A 25,773-nucleotide genomic window follows, 5' to 3' on the forward strand; every position below is an offset into this window, starting at 1 on the left:
CCAGAGGCAAGTCACGTGGCTATATATTGTGAAGTGTGTATTTCCTCATTACTGACTGATTTCCCAGGACATACAGATGCATTTTACGCCAACTATATGCTCTCAGATCAGAAGGAGGAAGTAACATTTAAAGTTGCTAAGTTCTGTGAGGCAGCTAAGAATGCTAGACGACAGATGGTAAACCAGATTATGCAAACGGGAAACTGCTGATTAGGATGAGTCCATGTTCCTGATTATATTATGTATATATTATTACTATATCATGTGTATTATTATGTATGTTTTAAATTTCGGTCTATGACCGTAAATAAACATGATTGATTGATTGATTGATTGTGAAGTGTGTGTGTGTGTATCAGCGAGGGGCACATTTTAAAATTTTGTCTCTGGGCCCACTCCAGCCTTGTTACGCCCCTGTTTATGATTCAAAGAGGAAATCTCTGACTGAAACTCTGAAAGTGTTTAAGGACATTTGTGAGCCTAGGAAGAGCCCTGCTTCTGAACTATATCAGTTCTGGCAACTGAAATTCAGTGAAGCAGAGGGCATAGACAGCTTTGTCACACAGTAAAGGTGTAAAGCCGAGGACTTTAAGTTTGGGCCATCAGACAATATTGTGATTAGAAATAAAATTGTCCCTGCAGAAAGTGAGCACAGGAGTTCTGAGCAGTCTAGGAGTTCCGAGTGCTAAATCTCTACTACCACTACCACCATAGCAGGCTTGCCTGTGTTCTTCAAGGTCAGCAATGGGGCAGAAGCTAACACCCTGTCTGAAAACATTGCCAGCTCTTTACTAGGAATGTGCACGGAACCGGCAGTTCCGCTGGTTCGAAGGCAGCAGGGGTGCTGCTTTAAGAGCGGGGGAGGGTGCACTTATCCCTCCCGCCACTTCCCCCCCGGTGTCCTTCAGTAAGATAGCTGATCGGGGCAGCAGCGTACCTCCATGCCACCCCGTTGCCCGGAAGTCCCCAATGCACCTTTGCGCGCCGGCACATCGGGGACTTCCAGCCATATCCGGCCAGTGGGGGCAACAGGGTGGCAGGGAGGTACGCTGCCGCCATGATCAGCTGTCTTGCTGAAGGATGCCAGGAGTAAGTGCACTCTCCCCTGCTGCTAAAGCGGCCCCCCCCGCCCCCTTTGAACCACCCTGCTGTGGTTCTGTGCACATCCCTACTCTTTACCACAAGTGTGCAGAGAACTCTAGCAAACAACATTGATTGATTGATTGATTGATTGAGTGCTGTCAAGTCGGTGTCAACTCTTAGCAACCACATAGATAGATTCTCTCTTCAACTTGGCCTTTAAGGTCTCTCAGTGGTGCATTCATTGCTGTCATAATCAAGTCCATCCTCCTTGCTGTTGGTCGTCCTCTTCTTCTCTTTCCTTCAACTTTTCCCAGCATTATGGATTGGGAAAAACAACATGCTGGTGGCATTTCGCATTGTCAGAATCAAGCCTAAGGGAACACTGCATAGATATGGATGCCAGAACTTGAACAGAAGCGCTCAATGACTTAAAACATATTCTGATGATGGCCCCTGTACTGCAGGTTTTTTAAACGCTAAAGGCAATCACATTTTTAACAGATGACTCAACATAAGGATTAAGAGCTGTGGCGCTACTACTATAAAACCATGGAACATATTGGTTTCCAGTTTCTTTTGTATGAAGAAGGCCATGACAGCCACAGAAATTATGTATGCACAGATTAGAAAAGATAGAGTAGATCTGACATTTAGATAAAGCAAGCTGTATGATTTTGTTTATGCTTAGAGTTTCAAAACAGTATCTTTTTCCTAACTGGGCAAATAGCAGTTTGGGGAGAAGGCAACTTTGACTGGGGGAAATGGCATGATGGAAGAGTAATAATAACAACAACAACAACACAAAACCCTTTGCTCAGCAGTACTGTCCCCATACAATTCAGATAGCCTTGTGGCTGCTTTTGAAAAGAAAAGAAAAAAGAGATGGGAGATCTGGTCAGGATCTTCAGGATCTCATCTAGGCTGGCTCTCAGTTATCCAATGTTTGTGAGCCCATGTTTTGACTAAATTATATTCCAGTCCTCATGGAATGTCAATAAACAGCTGTGAAATGCATTATCTTAGGAGAAGTTAATAGGCGAGGCCTTCATAGCACAATGCAGGAGTCTACCCATGAATATTCTAGCTTCAAACATTCAATTAGAAGAAACGGAAAATGTAGGAGGGGATATGAAACTGCTCTAAACGGTAATTGCTATGCGGGGAATACACATTAGTGTTTTCTGTGCCCTAATTTTGATTGGGGAAATGGCATGAGATAAGTGTTTTAATGCAACTATTGTATTTGTTTTACATATAGACTATATAGAGTTTTGTACATCAGAAATAGATGAGAGAGACATGATAATTTCATGTGAATATACTAGCACAACTAAAATGGCTTATATTATTTTGCTTTTGCCACAGTGACAACCAAGGACAAAACCAAAACGTTGTTGAATTTTCTATCTGCTTTCCTGCTAAAGATACTGCATATTGGTTTTGTATAGAAGGTTATGTTTGGATTTTAAACCAGAACAATTGTTTGTAAATATACACAGAAAGTTAATACACTGTAATACCTGCCATTATTGCATCTTCCAACAATCCATGCTTTGTATGTGGAATTTAAGTTCTTGTTTACTTTGTAAGAGTGGACAGAAATTACATTTTGTCTAGCTCATGAAAACACTTATTTTCTTTTGCAATGTATTCATACATTATGTTGTGGGAAGTGTACACAGAATTATCTAGACTTGGAAAGAATATTTGCCAATGCATTAATTAGAATTGAAGAGAATATTTTGGAGAATTATTCTATCAATTCCATTAAATGTATTGGAGAATATTCTTTTCCAAGACTGACTTAGAAGGAAATGTGTGGTAAGAATGTGCAAGGACATTTTTTTGTGGTTCAGTCCCAATTCAAACTGAATTCAGACCGAACAACAGGTCTGCATACTGTTTTGGTCGAACCAACCGGCTGGCCCAGTCTGTTCGACCGAACCAGCTCAAACTGGTTTGGCCATTCAAGAGATTATGTTTGTAAAGGGAATCCAGCTAGGATTTATTTTATATCACTGGATTCCTCTTTATAAGAATAGCCCATTGAATCAGTCTGCCACGGACTGGGCTCGGTTCATTCAATCATGGACTGGCTGTGGCTGGCCTTCCTGAATGCCAGTCCAGTTCGTGATCAAGCCGCTCAAACCAGCTGAGTTTGTGGCAGATGGGTTTGCTGAGAACCATTCGTGCACACCCCTGTGTGGTGCCCCTTTTCGAACCCAGTGCTTTGGTATGTCTTGTGCTTCACTGTAATTGGGAATCCATTAAGTGTTACAGGAGTTTTGGGTGGAAGATGAGGACAAGGTGGAGATCCCATTGCCCTCTTGTGCTCCATTCTAAGGCTGGCAGGACATGTCTACAGTTTTTAATACTGGTACAGCTTTACGCTGGCTAAAAGATATCGTAAAATCTGCTTGATGCAAGAGAACAAAATGCTCCAACTCTGTGGGGAGAGAACTGGACAACTTATTTCCAGGAAATTAAAGGGCCTGTTCTAGGAATTCACAGGGGGGTAACTATAGTCCTATCATGTTGGGTATAATGACTACATAGGAGTAGAGATGTGCACGGACCTGTTCGGAGTCCCTTTTATGGGTTTCCGAACAAGTTCAAACACTGGGAGGTTTGAAGGTTCAAAGTCAGTGGGGGGGGTGTCGGACTTTAAGGGCAGGGGAGAGTGAACTTACCCCTCCCTCCACTTCTCCCCACCCTAGCGCTCAGTTTTTGTAAAGTCCTTTGGGGCAGTAGCATACCTCCCTGCTTCGGCTAGAAGTGGCCAGAAGTACCTGGTGCACGTGGTACCTGGACTCGTGCACACATGCCAGATACTTCTGGCCAAAGAGGGGATGGGGTGGCAGGGAGGTACGAGCGCCTGTGGGGGGAAAGCAGAGGGAGGGGTAAGTGCACCCACTCCCACCCTTAAAGCCTGACACCACCCCGCCTGGTTCTGTGCACATCCCTACATCTGAGACTGTAATGAGATCCAGGGGCCTAGCTAGCCCGCCGGCGGCCCGTTTGCGGCCGCGGCGGGCACCCTGATAGCCCCGCCCCTGAGACTGACATCAGACGCAGGGGATAGCCACCCCCCCACATCTGACGTCAGACGCAAGGGGGCGTGGTCTGGCTCCTGAACGGAGCCTTGAGGCTCCGTTCGGGAGAAGCAGCTTAATTGCTGAAGGGGCCGCGCGGCCCCTTCAGCAGTTACACGAAGGCTGGTGCTGCGTTTGCAGCCCAGCCCAGGAGTGGCTCTTCCCTGCAGGGGAGAGCCGCTTCTGGGCTGCGTTGCGAACGCAGCACCAGTCTTAGCTCCTGAAGGGGCCGCATGGCCCCTTCAGGAGCTAGTTAGGCTGGCGCTGCATTCGCAGCACCAGCCAGGAGCCTTTGCAGGGAAGAGCCGCTCCTCCTGGCTGGTGCTGCGAACGCAGCGCTAGCCTTTGTTTAGCTCCCGAAGGGGCCGCGCGGCCCCCACTCGGGAGCTAAACTACCGCCCCCGTGTCTGACGTCAGACGTGGGGGGCGTGTCAGGGCCGCGAATGGCAGCTCCTGATTGGGCATGGCCCGGGTTCTTTGAACCCGTTTGCCCAATTAGAGCTCCGCCCCTGATGAGATCCTTTTCTTCTTCTTCTGCATGCCGTTCAGTATATTGTCAAAAATGCACCAGCATGCACAATTGTGCACTGTTTTAAATGTCTCCAGTGTAAGAACACCACATAGATATTTATTGGAAAATGTAGCTTCTCGGCATACATGTATGCTGCTAAATATACAGGCATGTCACATTAAAACATATTTTTTATGTTGAAATGTTTGCTTTTGATGGAATTTTGTTGGATTTGTTTTATGTATGTGCAATAATTACTGACCTTCAAGAGAGCCCTTAAAACCCATCTGTTTGGCCTGGCCTTTCAGGCTTTTAATTAGTTTTAATTGTTTTAATGCTAACCTGGTTTTCAGGGTTTTAATTGTTCTGATAGTTTAATTGTTTTTTAAAGATGTTTTTAATTGGTGTTCATATTTATATTTCTGTTTTGTTATTGGTTTTCATGGTTTCTGTTTTTAATTGTAAACCGCCCTGAGCCATTTCTGAAGGGCGGTATAAAAATAGAATAAATACATAAAATAAAATAAAAATAAAAATAAGGTCTACAAAAGATATTTGCTTTGAATGTCATCATGCATATCTCATTGCCACTATACCAGCTAATTCATATTTCATTGATTTTTAAATTGATTTTTAAATCAATTGATCATTGATTTTTAAACGTAAATTAAATTTTAAATTTCATTGATTTTTCATTTAAGGAAAACATACAGTACCAAAATGAAATGAAATTCAAGGAACCTTAAGAACATAAGAACAGCCCTGCTGGATCAGGCCCAAGGCCCATCTAGTCCAGCATCCTGTTTCGCACAGTGGCCCACCAGATGCCGCTGGAAGCCTCAGACAGGAGTTGAGGGCGTGCCCTCTCTCCTGCCATTATGCCCCCGCAACTGGTACTCAGAGGCACCCCGCCCCCAAGGCTGGAGGTGGCCCACAGCCCTCCAACTAGTAGCCATTGATAGACGTCTCCTCCATGAAGTCATCCAAACCTCTCTTAAAGCCATCCAGGTTGTTGGCGGTCACCACATCCTGTGGCAGAGAGTTCCACAAGTGGATCACACGTTGTGTGAAAAAGTACTTCCGTTTGTTGGTCCTAGACCTCCTGGCAATCAATTTCATAGAGTGACCCCTGGTTCTAGTGTTGTGTGGGAGGGAAAAGAATCTCTCTCTCTCCACTTTCTCCACACCATGCATGATTTTATAGACCTCTATCATGTCTCCCCGCAGTCGTCTTTTTTCTAAACTAAAAAGCCCCAGGTGTTGTAGTCTTGCCTCATAAGAAAGGTGCTCTAGGCCCCTGATCATCTTGGTTGCCTTCTTCTGTACCTTCTCCAGTTCAACAATGTCCTTTTTAAGATGTGGTGACCAGAATTGTACGTAGTACTCCAAGTGTGGTCACACCATAGTTTTGAATAAGGGTTCAACATAAAGACATATGCTTATACTATAAAAGTTCAACATAAAGACATATGCTTATACTGTAAAAGTATCCCATTTCTTTCTTTGGAAGATTCAAGAAATGGCAGAAAAGAGAATCAGGTATTATTAATAAATGTGTTCAGAGACTGCATAAATACTTTGTTTCTGGTATCTGGCAGCTGAATTTGTGAATGACCCTCAGTGCTTTGTGAGAAGTTCTTACATACCAGTTCTTACATATTTCAAGACTTCACTCAGGGAGGAGATTTCAATTCAAGAATCAAGAACCTTACATTTATGGGCCCCACCCCTGACTTTAATAAAATGTATTGCAAAACATGTCATCAGCTTTTAATACCCAAGTGCACAAAACATTCCTGTATTATTTATGCAAGCAATTATACATGCATTTCCCTTCATAACACACGCAACCATTTGCCAGATGAGAAAATGCTCTGGTGTGCAAGTAAGCTAGCCTAGCCATGATCTGTATTTTGTCCTGCAAAAAGTGGCAGGAGAATGGGACCAGGCTTTGGAGCCCTCGATTTCGGTCAGGTTGCAGAAAAACTGGAGACCCAGCAGCAGGGCACCACAGAGGGGCCTGTCCGCCCACCCTGCTGCCAAGTTAGTTATCCCTTGGCAAACGGCGTCCTGGCTGGCGTCCCTCCTGCTGTGCCCATCAAGCAAGGCAGGCAGGCAGCCAGCCAGCCAGAAGCAGCGGCGGAGCCTAGGCGCTGCACTGGCTGCGGGAGGAATCGAGAGCCAGTGGGCGGGTCCTTCCTGTAAAACTTTTCTCGCGCCCTTCACTTCACTGCGCTGCTTTGCTGAGCCGCTTCCTAGGCTGGCGCGTTGACCTTGTTGGAGGCAGCAGCAGCAGCAGCAGCAGCAGCATCACACCTGCAGCGGAAGAGGCGCCACGTCCCCCTTCTCTATTCCCGCAACAGCAGCAGCAGCAGCAGCAGCAGCAAGTGGCAGGTAGCCCGGCGGGGATGGAGGAGGACAAGAAGGAGAGCCCCCCTCGCGCAGAAGCAGCTTCTCCGCCGACCCGCTGGTGGATGCTCCCCAGCGAGGCCGGCCCCAGAGGCCGCGCCCAGAGTGACATCTCCTCCATCAGTTCGCGGAGGAAGAGCCACCTGCTCCGATCCACTCTCTCAGGCTCAGGTAAAGGGCGGAGCGGCGGGGAGTGCGGCAGGAGGCAGCCCACGCCTGCTTTGCATTCGCATCGAGTGCAGTCGCCTGCCTTCTCCTCTCGCCCCAGGCAGCCCCGGGTCGGTTTCTTTGCCTCCTGACAAGCTGCTATTCAGCCGGTGAAGCTTTCCCCGAGACGTCCTGGGAAAGCTGCACCTGCTGAATTCGTCCTGCATCTGTGAAAGATTCGAAAAAGCTGCCAGGAAAAGAAAAGAAGAAGTTGGCGACCGTAGCTGCAGAAGGACGAATAGTTGCCTTGATTGCCGCAGTTCTGAGCGTCAGCCGAGGGGAGAGAGGTTCTGAACGTTTGTGTTGAGGGGCGGGGGAGGAGAGATTTCTAGAGCTGAGCTGGATCTGCACCGTTCCAGGCGCTGTGTTCTGCTTTATTAGTGGGTTGCCACTTCTGACAGGCTTCCTTAGGCTTTCACAGTCAATGTCATATGGCAGAAGGAGGACTACTTCCCTCTGAAGTGGAGATGCAGTGATGGGAAAGAACTTCTGTTGAACTTTGAGCTGTTTAAAGGCATCGTCAGTGTCATTGTTAGTTAAAAGAAGTGGTGTGTGTGTGCCCGAGAAGCAAGGGTGGTGAGTGATTGTGGAGGCACCCACTCAGTATCCCTTGATGCAAACTACCGGTTTCTAAATGCCTTCAGATGCCTTGTTTATTAACAACCAAGGTAGCTGCATCCTGATGCTTGAGTTTTGTGTCTAACATTGCAGGCAGTAACAGATACAGCATTCCTGAAATGTCTCTCTCATTCATCACTGATGCACCTAGGACTGTTTCCACTTTTAGGGTGTGTCATACATACTCAAATGCAATGTTTGTGTCCTAAAACTCATGGGCATGGACTCGCTGCGCTTTCCTACACTTGTATCCATATGGGAAAATACATGTCTTCCTGATTTAATGTAGGAAGCCATCTTTAGAGTGACAGCAAAAGCATTGTGGGCGTTCTGGCAAAATACGCAACCTGCTTTTGACACTTATTGCAGAGTGTTTGTCCTCAATTCACTTTTGTCTGCAAATGGCCTCCTGGAGTTTAAGATCCATGGATGTTCACAACAGTGACATGCCTGGCTGTTGTTTTCCTGCCCTTTAAAAATTTTGTCTAGTAAGAGCTTCCTGCAACTTGGTGACTCCTAAAAAGGCTTTCAAAGTGTGAGAAGGGCACTGGGAGTGGGGAGCAGGCACTCTGACAGGCTGGAGAAAACTGCAGTTAAACACAGGATGGATTGTACGGTGGGGCCACAAGAACAAAGGTGGAGGGCAGGAGATCCTTGCAGATGCTCATGTGGAAAACATGGGCCTGCAGGGTGTGATACTAAAATTCTGCCTTTTAGACGAGAGCATGAGACTTGGAATGAGGGCTAGGTGAAAAAGAGCGACATTGAGAATCTCAAGTGTTGTCTTTTTGTAAACTTAACACTATTGTTATAAATGGTGGCTCCAGGTTTTGGGGGGCACTTGGGTATGGAACTCTCAGTAGCAGGGGCATATCTAGTATAGGGCAGGCAGGTCACATGTCCTGGGCACCACTTGATGGGGGGGGTGCCATTCTTAAAAATTTAAAAATTTAAAAAATGGCTGCCAAAAACAAAATGGCCACCGTGCATGCTCAAATGGCCTCTGCGAGGCCCTAGTCCATGCCAGATGCCATTTGAGCATGTGCAGTGGCCATTTTGATTTCAGCGGCCATTTTTTAGAAAAAGTTATTTTAAAAAACGGCCACTGCACATGCTCAAATGGTCCCTGTGAGGCCCTAGAGGCCAGTGGGGGGAGGGGGAACCTTTGCAGACCCCCACACATGGCCTTTAGGAAGCGCCGAAGGGGCTACAGGTAAATATATATATATATATAAAAGTCACTGTACACATATTTAGTTTGGCACTAAGTACAGAGAATAAGGGCTTGTGAATACTGAGCTGAAGCTTATGAGCTAGGATTGTATTCATTTGCTCTTACTTTTCTTCTAAGTGAGTTAAATATGATGTCTTAATAATATAGCTATTAATGGTGAGTTTGTCTCTGAATCAGTGTGAAATCCTTAGTATTAAGGCCCACTGGGAGTTTCTTTCTTTTTCTCTCATTTTAACTGTCTTTCTGAAATACTAGAATATATTCCAAGTGGTGACACAGTTTACTCTGCATATCCTTTAATTATTTTCAGAGTATCTGGGACTAGTCAAATTCTCCGTTTATTTTTAAAACTTATGTAATAGCGATGCTACAATGCATAGTAGAGAATTAGACAGGCACTTCTGTTTAGTTTTCCAAGTACACCTCCATGTAGTATTTGGGTATTTCATGAGCCTCAGCATACTGAAATTTGTAGTTTTCCAGCATGTTTTGGTCTGGCTACGTCCACTGCTAAATAGTTTTTGAAATATTAAAAGATTAACGAGCTTGACTTGTATTTTTGAGCTGATATTATGGTAAAGTTATCTGAAAGATGGGTGTCAGATGTTTGGACAGGGGGTGCAATTTCAGTGCTTGCCCTAGGAGCTATTTTTCCTAGATATGCCTCTGCTCAGTAGAATCCCTTAATAGATGAGGGTGAGATGAACCCACTTCCTCCTGCCTGTAGCAGCAGTGACTTTTGATGCTTTCACCTCCTTGAGGTCACAAGGGAGAAGGCAGGTGGCCAGGAGGAGGAGGATGGTGATGGAGGAGGAGGATGGCCTCTGATGTTGACCTAGCCTCAGAAGTTTGGAAGAAAGAAGGTGAGGAGGGGCTAGGCATGTGGCCTGGTATATCCACCCCAGAAGCTGGAGGTTGCAGTGGCATGTGCTGCAAGGCTTGCGTGGCTGAGGGAGTGCTGTGGTGCTCCATCTTCTGCTTCCAGTCAACCTCTGCAGGCAGCAAGTGCAGGAAAGGCCAGTGCAATGCCTGTTTGCCCTCCCTGCCTCCCAAAGCAGAGTCTTGCCACACCAAGCAGATTTTAAGGCCGTTGTCATGAACCAGCTCTACCCAGGTAGGGCTGCCCTAGCCCAGATAGAGCTGGTCATGAGGAGCTTCGGTATCAGTCCCGATCCTGGTGCTCTTCCACTGGGTAGCCCGGGTTTTGTACCCAGCCTGAAAGTGAAGTAGGAGGGTGCACACATGCCCTCCTAACCCACTCCCCAATTGTGTAGATGACTGGGCTGCCAGCGGCCAATTTATTTATTTATTTATTTATTTATTTATTTATTTATTGAATTTATGTACCGCCTAGTATAAAAATCTCTAGGTGTACAGTATTTTGTCCATAGAAGCTGGGGAAAGGAGTGCCCAGGTTCAGGGATTTCTACAGTGCACCGTGCGAGCAGTGCATTTTGGGATTCCTGGAGGCTGGGCATCCTTCCCATGGTCTCTCTGTTGCCACGCTACTTGCAGCTGCAGCGATAGTCTGGGAACGTGGCACAGCAAGCAGGGTGGCAGCAGTGGTTGTGTGGGGGAAGGTAGGATTGATCCTGCCTTCTTCCCTAGCCCCAGGGAAGGAGGTCCTGTGAACGACCTCAGTGTATTGTTAAAGGATCTGCTCAGGAGAGGGCTGCTTTCAGTCATTCCAAGGCCCTGGATCAGTTCTGTTTTGGGGACTCTGGTCAGTGTCTGACCTCTGGCAGACACTGGTGCCAAGAGCTGATACTTGGATGCCTCTGGCCCCAAATTTCACATTGTAAGAAAATGTGCCTGTTTTCAAATCTGTTGAAAATTCCATTTGAAACCAGAAAACTGCTTACCACTGTACATACTTCAGCCTATGACTTGATGACAGGTGTGCGGTTGGACATTTTTTAGCATGGCCTAGCATTTGTAAATGTTACTTACAGAATTGTAGAATTTTAGAGCTGGAAGGGACCTTGGGGGTCTTGGAGTCCAACCCATGTTCAGTGCAGGAAACTGTAAATATCCCTGGAGATAGCTGTCCACCCTCTGTTTGGAAACTTCCAGTGTAGTAGATTCCACGGCTACATAAAGACAGATAGTTCCACTACGAGAATGAGTGACTCCTCCTTCTATGTGGCAGCCCTTCAGATATTTGAATGGGAATAAGCATCTCTCTCTTGGCAAGCATGTGAACAAAGCGCTAGGAAATGTAGGCCAAACTACCCATGATGTGGAAGGCCCACCAGTCAGGATCTCCTATAGTTTTCTTAAAAGTTAATAGCAGCCATGGGAGCGAGCCCTGACTGGAGCAGAGCCACAGTGGGGGGAATGAGGATTTTAACCCTTTTCCTCTGTGCACCTCCCCCCCCAGTTAAAATGTCATAGGCTCCAACTGTCTGTATTTACCAGGGGACAGTCACTATTTCCTGGAATCTGTCACTGGTAAATCCTTATTTTTGCGTCTTGGGGATGCCTTGTTCAGTTTCTTTCATGTGGGTTGCTAGAGTTATCATTTTTCAGGTTTAAACTCACTCCCCAGACTCCACCAATTAAATCTCCAAGAGGCTGGGTAGATGCATCATGTCTGCAATGTGCTTGCATGCAAATAGATGCACAGTATACAGCATGTTGTGGAATCCAGTTCTCAGCAGTGTCTAACAGTGGACAGGGAGCTTCGGCAGTAATTCTTGATGTGGCAGTTGGGGTTCCAAGTGTATCCCACTTCTCATCCACAAAATGTTGGAGTGTATATGGGCTTGGTTCATTTGCTTTGGTAATCTAGGATAATGTGTTCTAAAGATAAAGTTGTGCCACTGAGTCAGTGTCAACTCCAGGCAACCACAGAGCCATGTGGTTTTCTTTGGTAGAATACAGAAGGGGGTTACCATAATTGCCATCTCCCATGTAGTATGAGATGATGCCTTTCAGCAGCATCCTATATCACTGCTGCCCGATATAGGTGTTTCCCATAGTCTGGGAAGCATACCAGTGGGGATTCAAACCAGCAATCTCTTGCTCCCTAGGTGTTACTTCCCTGCTGTGCCATTAGGTGTTCTACATGCACTTTATTACCTGCTTTCCATCTGTGACATGTTTGTAGTCCGAATTGTATGCCACACCTCTCAGGTCACTCTCCCACTCCCTCCTACACCGTACACACCATGACTCCCTCCAGGTTGCTTGGCTGTGTCCCTACACATTCACTATGTAAAGGCCTCTTAATCTGTTAATTGTCCCACTGTTACCATATGGGTTAGGGTTAGTTTAGCCACTGCCCTCTCTAGGATAATGGCCCTGATCCAACTCATACATTGCGACTATAAATACTTCAAAACAGAGAAGATGATCCTGACCATGGAGCCCCTGGTGGCGCAGTGGTAAAACTGCCACCCTGTAACCAGAAGGTTGCAAGTTTGATCCTGACCAGGGGCTCAAGGTTGACTCAGCCTTCCATCCTTCCGAGGTCGGTAAAATGAGTACCCAGAATGTTGGGGGCAATATGCTACATCATTGTAAACCGCTTAGAGAGCTCCGGCTATAGAGCGGTATATAAATGTAAGTGCTATTGCTATTGCTATCTCTTGTGCCCTTCAGGATTTAGCTTTTAAGAGAACTGGTTTTTATATCAGGAGTCTGAGAGTGTGGGCATCAGCTTGAGAAAGAACAGATCTCTATTTGGTTACTGTAATGCTTAAAAGCTTTCTGAATGGCAAGTAAGAAGGTGCAGTGAGTTTTGTTTCCTGGTTTGTAGGTTTATATCAGGTCTTGGCGCATTGCTTCAAAGACTTGCATTGTTCCAAGGCCCAGAGAATCTCTATATAGGGAATAAGCTTTGTACTTGACATGTTTCAGGACCTGAATGAATCTGCTTATTGTTTATAATATCTATAGTCCTTTTGGGAAGCTTTAATTCAGGGTTGACAGCCTTGTGTTTTGCATGGACTTCAGAGGGCTTTGGGTTCATCCAAATTTGGATGATTGTTAGATTTAACTGGCAGGCTGCTAATATTTATTTAGCATTCAGCCTGATGCACCAGGCTAGCTGCTACATGTTTCTTTGTGCTAATACTGCACAGGGTGGGTCATTTGGAACTTGGCTCTTTTCGTTCAGAAATTAGACAAGAGGATTATGGAAAATAAGATGCAGCATAGAGTCTTTGTCTGCTGGACAGAAGACTGGAATTGGGCATCTCGGAATAATTCAGGGCCAAGTGTCAGTAGCTGCCATCAATACATTGGCTGCAAGCCTCAAGGAGATGCCTTGAGGAGCAAGGAAGTGCTCCTTGCTTTTCTAATTATGAAGAAACATCCTATGGCACTGCTCACACGTTTACCCCTGAAATGACACTATGAGAGAAATGAGATCTGCTTTGCAACCTAGAATCAAATCACTGGAGTAATCTACTCACACAGCTTCCTCACCAGTATATTGCTACAAAATGTATCCACTGCTGTAGGAAGATGCTAATGAGAATGTTCTCGTTAGTGGTATACTTTCTAAAAGCAGTTTTGGCAGTGGTCCAGGAGATCCATCTGTCTGTTGTTCCAGACAATCTATGAGATTCTAAACTGATTGTTTAGTATGCTGGAATTAGCAATTTCCCACCATCTCCTTCCAGCAAGTTCTTTCAGCTGTAGACCTAATTAAATAGACTAGTAGTCATGTTGTGGTTTGTTTTAAACTGATGTTGTCTGAATGGTGTTCTGTGCAAAAAAGAAAAAGTCTGCAGTCTTAAGTATTCTCTGAGTATTGTGGTGCTTACTTCTATGTATGTAGTCAACATACATAGGATTGGCTGGAAGTGTGTTTAGATTCTCTAGTACTGCATTAGGTTTGCCAGCAGAACTGTCAAATCCGCATTTCAAAAATCAGGGATATGGTTTGCTCTGTTGAAATGGAAAACTACAAAATAACAGACCAGTGTATGCTTTTGTCCCCCCAAAAGAGAGCTAGCTTTGTATAACTCAGTATTTAAATATATTTGACAAGCAGCTCATCAGCAAAACTAGTCTATACGTCTCTTTGGGTAAACTTTTTTCATTGTTTCTTACTGTTCTTTTTGCCATCTCATTTGTAAAATGAATCTCTGCAACCACAAGAATTATAAACATTAAAAATAAAATTAGGATTTTCAACCTAACCAGTGTTCAAGGACTAGTGGTAGTCAACCTTTTTGACAAATGTGTCATAAGGCAAGGCCAATGCATGAGACAGTGCCACTCTGGTATGCTACACTACATGTGCATCTTCAGGTGCTTTGTTGTTTTTATTTTTCCCATTCTTATGTTATATATAAAAACATTTTTAAATTGTCTTACATGTCAAATTAACATAAATATACCATTAGTCTTTTTGATAAAAGTGAAAAGTAATTACGAAATGTGGTAAAAAAGAAACAAAAAGTAGAAAAATAGAGCTGTCAATTAAGAATAAATAAAACCCAAAGTTTAACATAATAAGTAGAGAGTGACAGAAGCTTTCTGATATAAGAGATCATAATAAACAAGGCACAGGGCCTAATATAATAATAAAACTTGTTCCAAAACATTCTGAATGTGAATCTCTATAAATGGATTATCCATCCATCTTTCCTGACCTTGGATATAGTGTTTATTTTGACATAAATGGCAACATCCCAGGTTCTGTAGAATCATTTAGGTAAAGGCAATGCAGTAGATTTTTTTCTTAACAGTAATGCACTAATGTATTAACTGCTGAGAAGTTAATACCGTGATGACTATTTCCAAGTTGCTGTCATCAATAAGCTGATATAAATAGCTTCCCACTATAGCCCTGTTCAGGTATTCAGTAACCATATAATGTGCAGCTACAGCACCAACTGAAAGTCTTACCCTCCACATCAGTGGCCGAACTCCTCCTCGCCGACCAATAGTACAGCATTTGTTTGTAGAAGCCAATAGTGTTCCCAGGGGAGATCCACCCCCTGATTGGAAATGCTGAGGTGCCAAGTGCTGTAATCATCGGAGTGAGGCTATATAGGTTGGAGGTGGGCTTTCAGTTGGCATTGCAACTATGTACACTGCTTCCAAAACTGGTGTGAGATATAATAAGCACAGGGCCTAACATAATGAACTGTTATTCCCAAACATTCTGAATGTTGACCATCTCTATAAATGGATTATCTACCCATCTTTGGAAGGGTTACTGAATCCCTAAATAGGGCTTACATATAAGAAATAATCTGAGATTTTATAACAATGATTTTTTCCAGTAAAAAATTCAGCATTCCAGAATTTTTAATTCTTTTTTGGTTCCAAAATATATGTAGTTCACCTTTTATTTTATTTTTTGCTATTAAGTCCTGCTTTCTTGCTAGTTTAGAAGTACCTTATGCACTGTAATGAGTCCACTTTCTTGGGGGAGAAATGCACAAATGCCTAATATTCATAGTTTTCTAGTAATTGAAGTACCCTGGATTGAGTGGCTTCCAAATTCCAGTTTTCGAGGTTGTGGAAGTACCCTAACACTTTTTATATCCCTGGGAGAAAATGAATCAATCAGCCTCAAGTATCTTAACCTACGTGATGAAACGAGCCATGGATACAGCTTCTGAATCCTTGCCTTATACCCATTTCCTTCCATCCTAGAGTAGATTTTTACTGTTTTTGATGTGATACATCTAGCGCAAGCATATCTTTCAGAGAAATGATTTTTTGTCTTTAAAATCTATCAGATTGCCAAAATACCATTGGCAAAAAATAAAATACAAAATTGGAGCAAGCTTTGTCTAATAGTACGAATTAATTTAGGCTTGACAAATCCCAGGTGCCAGGGAGCCACAGCATTTAGAAATGGTGCCTAGACTAGGATATTAAGAGGTGGAGTTGTTGAATAAAATCTTTATTTGTCCCAGGCAGCCCTGTTTCTGTTCTAAATATTTTACTTGTAAAAGGAAGCCCATGTAGCCCCCCCCCCTCCACAATCTCCATCACAAAGTCCAGAATTTTGTCAAGTGTCCATTGTCTATCTCTTGAATATTTGGGCTGGCTCCTAGATCCATATAAAATTTGTCAAGGCTTGAGTATACAAATAGTATGAGCAATGTGATTTAAAAAGAAAAAAAAACATAGGCCTGTGGTGTTTACAGATGAAATGATTTCAGGTTTTGCACGTTAAAACCAATTTGGGATGTAAGCCCAAAATGAAATTCATTACTATGCACAGTGATATCCAAGACTAAACAAACAAAATGCAAGTTAGAGATCTTTGTGGTTGATAACTTTGATTGTTACAGAAATTGGCTAGTAGCGGGGTGATCTGTTTAGCATTCTGGTGTGTATATTTTAATTTCTCAGAACCATTGCCATTTGTCACATCTTGTTCAAGTAGTGTGGTTTATACAGAAACCACCTGCTCAAGTAGTGTGGTTTCTTCAAAGTTACTATTTAATAACAGACTTTATATTTAAATTATTTAGACTCTAGAAAAAGGAATTAAATCTTTCTTACCATAATTTTGGGCAGAAATGCCACATCGGTGTAAATGTCACAGTAAGGAAAAAAGGCTGGAAAAATATGCAATAACTTGGCAGAAATGCTGCATTGGCATAAATGCTGCAGTTAGTGGGGGGACATCCTGCATTATTTTTCGGTAGTGTTGAACACTTAAAGTTTTACTACAGCTTGATCCTGAATTCTAGTGTAAACACTGCAGCGTAAACACTAGCGTAAATGCCTCAGGTGGCAATAAACAACTTTTAATAACGTACCCGCTGTGGCCCTTCTAGGCTTCTACCCCAAATTATGGTACTTTAATCACTATTCTGGTTACTCAACTAGGTATTTTGGTAGAAAATTATGCATCACTAAGTTTTCATCTAATGAAATAGCATTTGTACCATTAGATTTGAAGTATAGACCACAAATATATATGTATTTACGAGTCCTATATCTGGTCTCATCTGTTACAGATTACTTCTTACAGTTCCTATCTGAGTTTAGAAAAGTTAGCTACAGCCTGTTACTGTTCATCGCTTTTTGAGTGCTGATGTAAGGAGAGGAGAGCTGGTCTTGTGGTAGCAAGCATGACTTGTCCCCTTAGCTAAACAGGGTCCACCCTGGTTGCATATGAAAGGGAGACTAGAAGTGTGAACACTGTAAGATATTCCCCTCAGGGGATGGAACTGCTCTGAGAAGAGCATCTAGGTTCCAAGTTCCCTCCCTGGCTTCTCCAAGATAGGGCTGAGAGAGATTCCTGCCTGCAACCTTGAAGAAGCCGCTACCAGTCTGTGAAGACAATACTGAGCTAGATGGACCAATGGTCTGACTCAGTATATGGCAGCTTCCTATGTTCCTATGTAATGGAATGTTTGTTAACATTCTAATAGCTCAAGGGAAACTGCAAGCAATCAAATCTTGACAATGGACAATACATCCAAACCCACCCTGCTCACTTGTGATAATAGCTGTGGATGTGTAATGAACTGCTTCCCCTCCAAGCACACCGTCCACAAACTCATAATTATGTGGAGCAGTTCATGCAAATCATTCCTTTCATGTGATTTAAATATACCATATTAAAGTAGTATTTAAATTGTATTTGTGGGGCGCTTATTATGTGTGAGCAGGGCTGATGTAGATTATCATCCAAAGTGGCCTAAGGTTGATTCTATGAAGAGTAAGAAATCTGTGACTGTGAATAAACCTCACAAAGAAAATAGGAGACAGTATTTTGGGCCAACTCTAAAACCTGATCCCTTCTGACTTTTGTCTGCCAATACCAGAACTTGAACCTCCTCTGAGGCCTGTCTCAGAGTCTCGTCAAGACTGGACAATAGCATATGTTCTTTATAGGATCAATTTCCATTAATTTGAAATAATTTTTCAAAATATTGGTTGCAAGCCTCTAGTAGGCTTGGGAACAAGAATATGATCCTTGTAGTTCTAATTATGAGCCAGCATCCATTGAATACTTTTTGGGCTTCTTTCACACTTGGATCTGCTTGCTGTGGGGGGAAATACAATTAGCTTTGCAATTTGACACTGGAAGTAATTGCTCACTGGAGCACTCTACCCATGCACATGTTGGTCCTCTGAATGCATTGTTCAGTCTTTTTCAACACATACAATTGTGTGTATGTTAGGGATGTGCACAAAACCGGTTCGCCCAGTTTGGTTCAGGTCCGAACCAGGAGGTGGTGGTTCGGTTTTGGTTTTGACCGAACCACCCCCTGGTTCGGTTTGGGTTAGGACCGGTTCGGATCAGTTCAGATAGGTTTGGACACCTGGAAATTGGTAGGATGGTAGCTGGCACCCTGGGGTACCTGTCACCCAAACCCCAAAGCAATCGGACACTCGTTCGATTTTTTATGAATTTTTGGAAATTATTTTTATTTTTTTCTCATAGGATATAATGGGACTCGAACCAGGCCATTATTCCTTATTGTGGAGCACCCATGGGTGCCAACAACCATGCAAACCCTGAAGCAATCAGACACCCCTATGATTTTTTATGAATATTTGAAATATTTTTAATTATTTTTCTCATAGAGTATAATGGGACCCGAACCAGTCCATATCCCCTATTGTGGAGCACCTAGGAGCACAAAAGCGGGGTGGGTGGTAGATAGACAGGGGTGCCTACCACACAAAAAATCCCAAGGCAATTGGACACTCCTCTGATTATTGGTGAATTGTTAAAGTATTTTTGAATTCCTCAGAGAATAATTAGGATTGCAGCAAATGTATAGCTTCACGTCGGGGGGGAAAGGGGTGTCGTAGAGTGGAGTGTGGTGGGTGGTAGTTCCTAGGGTGGGCAAGGAAGCTATCATTTTGTATGTGTTCTGTGGGTGTTTTGTTTGTTTTGTGAGTGTTAATGGAGCTTCTTTGATAGGTATGTATAGAGTGTAGGAACCTTCGTATGCATTTGATTTTTAGGCATAATTTTCTTCCAATGTATTCAATACCTTTTATTTATTACTTTAAAAACATTTATCCTGTTTTTCTTGTGTACACAAGAAACAAATAAATAGGAACTGAGATTAAAAGCACACCATTTAGTTAACAACAACAAAATAGGAGTTAAAAACACAAGAGTGGGACTTCAGAAATAAAACAATTTCATATCATTCAGCTGTAATTGTTCAAAATATTCTGTATTTCTCAGTGATAAGAAGCCTACTTGGCCTATACATTTATGTTTCAATGAATATAGATGCATTTTGTTCTTCTAGTAAAACTGTTTTATAAGTATCGTTGCCTGTTGCGAGGCTTTGAAGTACAACTGTGTTTTATGAATCTATGGAGGAATACATATTGTGAATCTAGATTCTTCTGTGTAGCCACACTGGAAGGCTGCTGTGCAAAGTTGACTCACTAGATGGGGGTGTTTGCCATGCTGATTGCCAAATGCGTTTTGGATATCAAATGTCTGCTGGAACTTTTACACCCATGGCTTTTAGCTTGCATCTCCTCTGGAATGGAGGGTGTGAGTTCACCTATCAGCTGGATTTACTCCAAAGTCGCAGCAGGTTATCAGGGACCAGTTCACACATGATTCTGGTTTTCCTCGAATTAGGGCTGCACATTCTAGCTTAGCCTGAATTATGTCTGGGGTAAAAAAAAGTCCTCTATTTGTGGCAGCTTTTTCTGGGGGGCGGACCGAGGTTTCTGGTATGCTCTGAAGCTTCTCCACAATGTGTGGAGGGGCCATTGCCAATAATTCGGCTTTTTTCAAAACTTGCACTTTTGTGGTTTTTTAAACTATATATTTGCTAGGTGGACTTGCAGAAAGCCAAGTATAAGCAGAGAGCGCTGCTTGGTCTCAGATCTTCCGCTAGGCTAAATGAAGGGGAGTTCAACAGTTGTGTTTCTTATTGTCTGCTCTTTTGAGTGATCTGCAATTGTGACTGCTGGGTGTGGATGGGTTGTGACAGATTGGTAAAGTTCTGTGGAGTTTTTCTAATCCTTTTTTCCTCTCACACTCATTCCTGAGTTAAAGCAAGCATGAATGCAAAATGTAGGCTTTTCCTGCTGTTCCAAACCTTCATGCTTTCCGGCCCTCTAACTAAGGGTGGAAGGGAAATGAGGTGAGGAAGGCAATCATGAAGGCAAGTTCATTATAAAAATCAGCAAAGATTTGGGTCAGATTCGGGTTAAGCATTCTGTTGTTTTGACTAGTCAGTCTTGAGGAAGTTAAGCTAACCAAGCTGTCGTTTCCTGGATCCCACCTGAATCTCTTTTTGAAAATGACAGTTACATTAGCTACTTTCCAGTCCTCTGGTACAGAGCCTGCTTGTAGAGACAAGTTACTAGCTAGTTGATCAGCAATTTCACATTTGAGTTCCTTGGGTGGAGCAGTATAGCTTGTCACTTTATGGGAAATTCTTAAAACACAGGTTGGGTCAGAAGATGGTAAGTATTTATCTGGAATGCATGTCAGAAGACTCAAAAATTCAAAATCTACTCAGTCAGCTCATATTGACACTCCCATGTTTTGTTTATGTGAATTGTCCCTAATTGGCCACTATATCTTGGAATGTATTTCAGGCCTTCCCAAAAGAATATGTGGCTTGGTTCATCAGCTTACTGGGTTATTTCACAAATTACTTGAATGGGGCAAGTGCCTCTGTTATGAGGCATCTTGGCAGCAGTCCAGATGACATTTTCCCCAGTCCATGCAATTAAAAGGGGGGTGCAGCAAGTGTGTGTCCATTGTCATGAGCGAGAGCCATTGTAAGAGCAGCATGGTGTAGTGGCTAGAGTGTCAGGATAGGATTGTGGAGACCCAAGTTCAAATCCCCATTCAGCCACGAAACTGGGTAGCTCTCAGCCATTCATTTCTGGTTCAGTCTCACCTACCTCACAGGGTGGCTGTGAAAAGAAACAGCACCACGTATACCATTTTGGGCTCCTTTTAAGGAAGAGCAGGATATGAATGTAAAAATAAATAAAATGTCTTTCATGGGTGTCCCAATATCCTCCTAATGCATACTTTTAGCACGTGGAAGAGGGCTCTTCCTCCAAACGACAGCCCTACATGTGATGCAAATACTAGTTTAGTATTTGGGTTGTGTGTAGAGTAGCCCCACCATTCAATAAAGGGATGCGCCGGGGGGCATTGGGATGTCCATGAAGGGTGTCACAACAGACATGCACTTGGCACATCCTCCTTTTTATAGCATGTGCTGAGGAAGTATTGCCCGAACTGGTTTTGGTTTTAAGGCAGGTGTGTCTGTAAAAGGAGCTATGTCTGTCTAGAGTAGCTGTGGTTTAATGCATAGAGAATCCTGCTTTAGGATGGCTAGACTACATTATATTTGTGCCAGATTGCCTTGCTAGCCAGCTTAGAATCTAGGATGCACCACAGTCTGATTTTCAGTCCCATTTTAATAGGTCTGTGTTGCATAAAGATCTCTGAAAACAATGTACATTTTGTATTTCAACTCATAATATTTGTTGGTGCCTAAAGTAATTTCAGTATATTTTTTGACTTCCAGTCAGTTTTACTAATCTAATCTGTCTTGTTACTTACACTAGTTATGCCTGTGGCTCCGTGAGTGTGTTGTGATTGTGCAGAAGTAAAGATAAAACACAGAGAGGCGATTCTCACGATCAGGCAAAATCGGGCTAAGGGAGCCTAGTCTGATTTCACCCGTGCGTGAGAACCACCAGACTCGCAGCCAAGCCCGGTCTCACCAAAGCGAGTAACCCTCTAAAGTTACCCTCCCCTAAGCCCAGGTTAGCAGAGCGAGCGCTCCGCTAACCCTGGCATTCGGATCGTGTGTTGCCGCGGTGCTGCTCTGTGCTGCGGCAACTCATGAGTAGACTCCCAACTGGGAGGCTAAAAAGTAGCCTCCTGGCTCGGGGGTCTCTCCAGCATGCCCTGTGCACTTGTGCAGGGCATGCTGGCACTTCCGGGGGCCGCACAGCCTCCAATCCCCACAGCTCCCATTGGCTCCGTGGAGGAGCCAGCAGTCGTGTGGGTGGCCAATCCGGCCGCCCAGGGCTCTGTGGGTGCTCGTATGTGCGAAGAGTGGGCTAAGCCCACTCTCCCCACTTAACCCATTCTGTCGGTTCCCACTGATCGTGGGAACCGCCTCAGAATGTGATATTAAGAATTCAGCTTCTTATGAGTCTCCCTCACAGAATGTTTGTACCTTTTTGGTTTTAGGCCTTTGCTGGTGATGTCTGAGCACTTTATAAAATCCAACCGTTACTCTGTTTAGATAAGGGTTTGGCTTTCATTGCTCAAAGGAACTGAGAATTGTCTTCTTCTTTTGCTTTATTTTATGCTTGTCTGTGCTGTCCTTGTTTTGAAGCCAGTAAGACCTAGTGCCTGGATATATTGTCTGCAGCATAAATTTGGTTCTAACAGATTACCTGCAGTAGTCGAAAGGCTGCTTAGAAACAAAATCAAAGTTTCTGGCATCTTTGTCCATGAGATCAGACACTGACTTCTAACAGGGACCTTATGCAAATTGAGTGGATGAATAATAGACTACGGACACTGATGTTATCCGACCACTACAGTAATTGAGATTGCATCCTCCTGTGTTTTTATTTGAACTAATACCATGTGCTGTCTATGTTAAAATTTAGTGCATGATCACGTTCCTTTTTGAGCCTTAGCAAAGATCCCCTGGTTTCTTAAGAAGGCTTCATCTTGAATCCTAAAAGGACAAATGACGGTAATGAAAAATAAGCATACTAGCTGACCTTACGCAAAGCATCTGCGCCCCTAGTTCTCCCCCCCCGCAAGTGATCCAGCTCCCTACCCCACCTTTATTTCATCTCCATCCCTTCAGTTGTTCTCCCCCATTCCTTGTTAGTTTGTTCTCCCATCCCATCCCTTCAGCCAGTTTGTTCTCACCCCCATGCCGCCGCCTGCTCAGCCTTCCATCTCACGAGGAGGCAAGTGGTTGGAGCCAATGTATGCTCTCTCACCAGCTCACAGTGGCACCTACTCCTCTACCTACCTACCTCCTCAGCAGGCTGGCTTGGAGAGAGGCTTCCCCTGCTGCGCTCTGCTCTGTTCTGCCCTGCCAGGAAATCTCATGAAGCTGCCACACATGGGAGTTAGCTATGGGTATGCCATATATATACACACACACACATACACTCTTTCATAAATGCATCACAGGGCATATTTGGAATTGTCCAGTATTTTAGTGGCATCCAGAGACATGCAAGTAGAAATCTTTAACAGCAACATGTTTACACTGGATAACTTTAGAAACCATGAAGTGGTTTAATTGTCAGAATGTGGGGAGGCCGTGAGTCTCAGCCTGGCTCTGTGGGTCCTGGCCTTGGATCTTTTAAGTATAGGACCTAGCAATGTCTCTGCAAGGGAGAGAGGAAGAAGGGAGAATGGCGGTAAGAAAAACCCTCCCCACCCCAACAGTATATCTTCTTGTGAGGAAATTAATCACTACAGAAAATAATAAAAGCTTTAAAAATAATAAGAGGAAAGAAAAATGCTCTAACAAAATGGATCTGTTTCTGTCTTTGTTCTCCTCCCGCTCCCCTGCCGCCTTTTGGTTTACCATGTGCAGGTTGTTGGGTTTGAAGATACTAAACTGCTTATAGCCTTAATCTTGGTGTGTGTGTGGGTGTGTTTCCTTGTGTCCTTTGCCTTATATTATTACAACTAGCCGACCCAGTACTGAGCATCTGTGCGGCACTTTGGGGCTGGCTGTTTCCCCCTCCCTCTCCCTCCTGCCCCAGTCTCTCCTCTCTTCCCCTTCCTTCCAGCCCCGAGCTCTCTATAATACTACTACTACTACTAATAATAATAATAATAATAATAATAACAACAACAACATTTATATCCCACTCTTCCTCCAAGGAGCCCAGAGTGGTGTACTACATACCTGAGTTTCTCCTCACAACAACCCTGTGAAGTAAGTTAGGCTGAGAGAGAAATGACTGGCCCAGAGTCACCCAGCTAGTATCATGGCTGAATGAGGATTTTAACTCGGGTCTCCCCGGTCCTAGTCCAGCACATTCCTCTCCCCACACAGAGCCCCACCGGGTGGCCAAAAAGGGCCCCGCCACCCACCCACCACCGCCATTTCTCTCTCTCTCCCATCTGCCTGCTGCCACAGCTTTTCTCTCCCCCCGCCTGCCGCCGCCACTTTTCTCTCCCTCCTTCCGCCCGCCTGCTGCTGCTTTTCTCCCCGCCCCCCACGCTGCCGGTTTTCTCTCTCCCCCCTCTACCCGCCTGCTGCCATCACTTTCTTCCCCCTCTCCTCCTCCCTCCTCACTCGGCCGGGCCTCTCACCAGAACTCTCGCTGCGTGTCGTGAGAGTTCCTCCGCCAAATCCTGGACACGCATGCTGGCTAAGAGAATTAATTATATAGATATTTATATACTGCTTTTTATCAGCCAAGTTCTCATAATGGCTTACAGAACAAAATATATGACAGGCTCACATGAGCCTTTGCAATGTCTTTGCAAGGCTCAGATTGGGAGCTTCCAGTCTGATTCCAGCAGGCAAAGGGAGCTCACCTTCCCCCTTTCTGGTGGAGGGGACAGCAGCCACCACTCTTCCTGGCTGTTGTCCCACCCCCTGTACAAAAAGCAGAAGATGGGGAAGTTGGAGCAGCAGGAAATGTGTTTCACCACTTCCCTGCCCTCTGTCTTTTGAATGAGAAGGATGTGGCAGGGCGGGAGGAGGAGGAAAGGTGATGGTTGGTGCACTGCCAAAAATGTTTTTAGGGGGCAGCAGCTGGTCAAGGCAGGGTGAGGCTGCTGGAGGCAGCCAATCTGCTGCTCTGAGTGACTGAGGCACATTCATCCCTAAGCCAGAGGCACCTGCTAATGAGACAAGGTGAGGCACCTTGCTTCATCAGCAGGTGCCTCTGGCTTAGCAATGAATGTGACTGAAATATGAGAGGTGGCATAGCAGAGTAATGACTACAAGACTTGGCTGTGAACCAAACCTCTCCAGGCTGAATCTCATTTCTGTGGTGCTCCATAAGTAGTCGTAGGCAAGTCACTTGTTCTCAACCTCAACTTCCTAGCTGCAATTTGGGTTAATAATACTTACCTTACTGGCTGTTTCTTCTTACTGGCTGTTTCTTAATATCAAGATGATACATGTGAAGAATCTTGCAACCTACACAAATGCTAAACATTATTATTAAATGTGTTGCCAGAACTTTTCTGTTGTGGCAACTAGGTTTTGGAACTTTATCTCAAGAGAGATGTTTTTGTATATCTTCAGATAATGAGTAACAATGGTTTTTATTCAGGTTGTACTTTGGACTATGATGGTTTTTATTGCTTTTTCTCAGTTACTTGTATTCCATTTGATATGTATTGGACTTAGTGTAGTTCTTTGACTATTTTCTGTGAGCAGCCTTGAGAAAATTGATTTATTTGTCATATTTATATACCAACTGATATGTGTATTCCTAGGCAGTGTACATAATTTAAAATACCACAAAACAGGTTAAAATACCACAAAGCAGGATATAAAACAGGATAAAACTATTAAAACAATCCTACAATATAAAACACGCAATTTAAAATTCATTAATTAACTAATAGCCTGAGAAAACAGGTGTGTCTTAAGGGTCTTTTTAAAAACAGCCAGAGATGGTTCTGTGATTTCTGCTTTTCTTTGTAGTATGTAATCTTTTTCTAA

General features: G+C 43.9%; 1 protein-coding gene across 2 annotated transcripts in view; it reads left to right on the forward strand.

Moving 5' to 3' along the window:
• The first annotated feature begins 7,122 nt into the window (after positions 1-7,122).
• The window catches only part of PHACTR2 (phosphatase and actin regulator 2), a 152,130-nt gene continuing 133,479 nt past the window's right edge, over positions 7,123-25,773 (forward strand). For both annotated transcript variants that reach the window (XM_053290453.1, XM_053290469.1), the window contains exon 1: positions 7,123-7,266. In XM_053290453.1, the coding sequence (XP_053146428.1) occupies positions 7,161-7,266 (106 nt within the window). In that variant the 5' untranslated portion in view covers positions 7,123-7,160. The remainder of the gene's footprint in view (positions 7,267-25,773) is intronic.

Source organism: Hemicordylus capensis, chromosome 1 (assembly GCF_027244095.1).
Source record: "Hemicordylus capensis ecotype Gifberg chromosome 1, rHemCap1.1.pri, whole genome shotgun sequence".
Lineage (NCBI taxonomy): Eukaryota > Metazoa > Chordata > Lepidosauria > Squamata > Cordylidae > Hemicordylus > Hemicordylus capensis.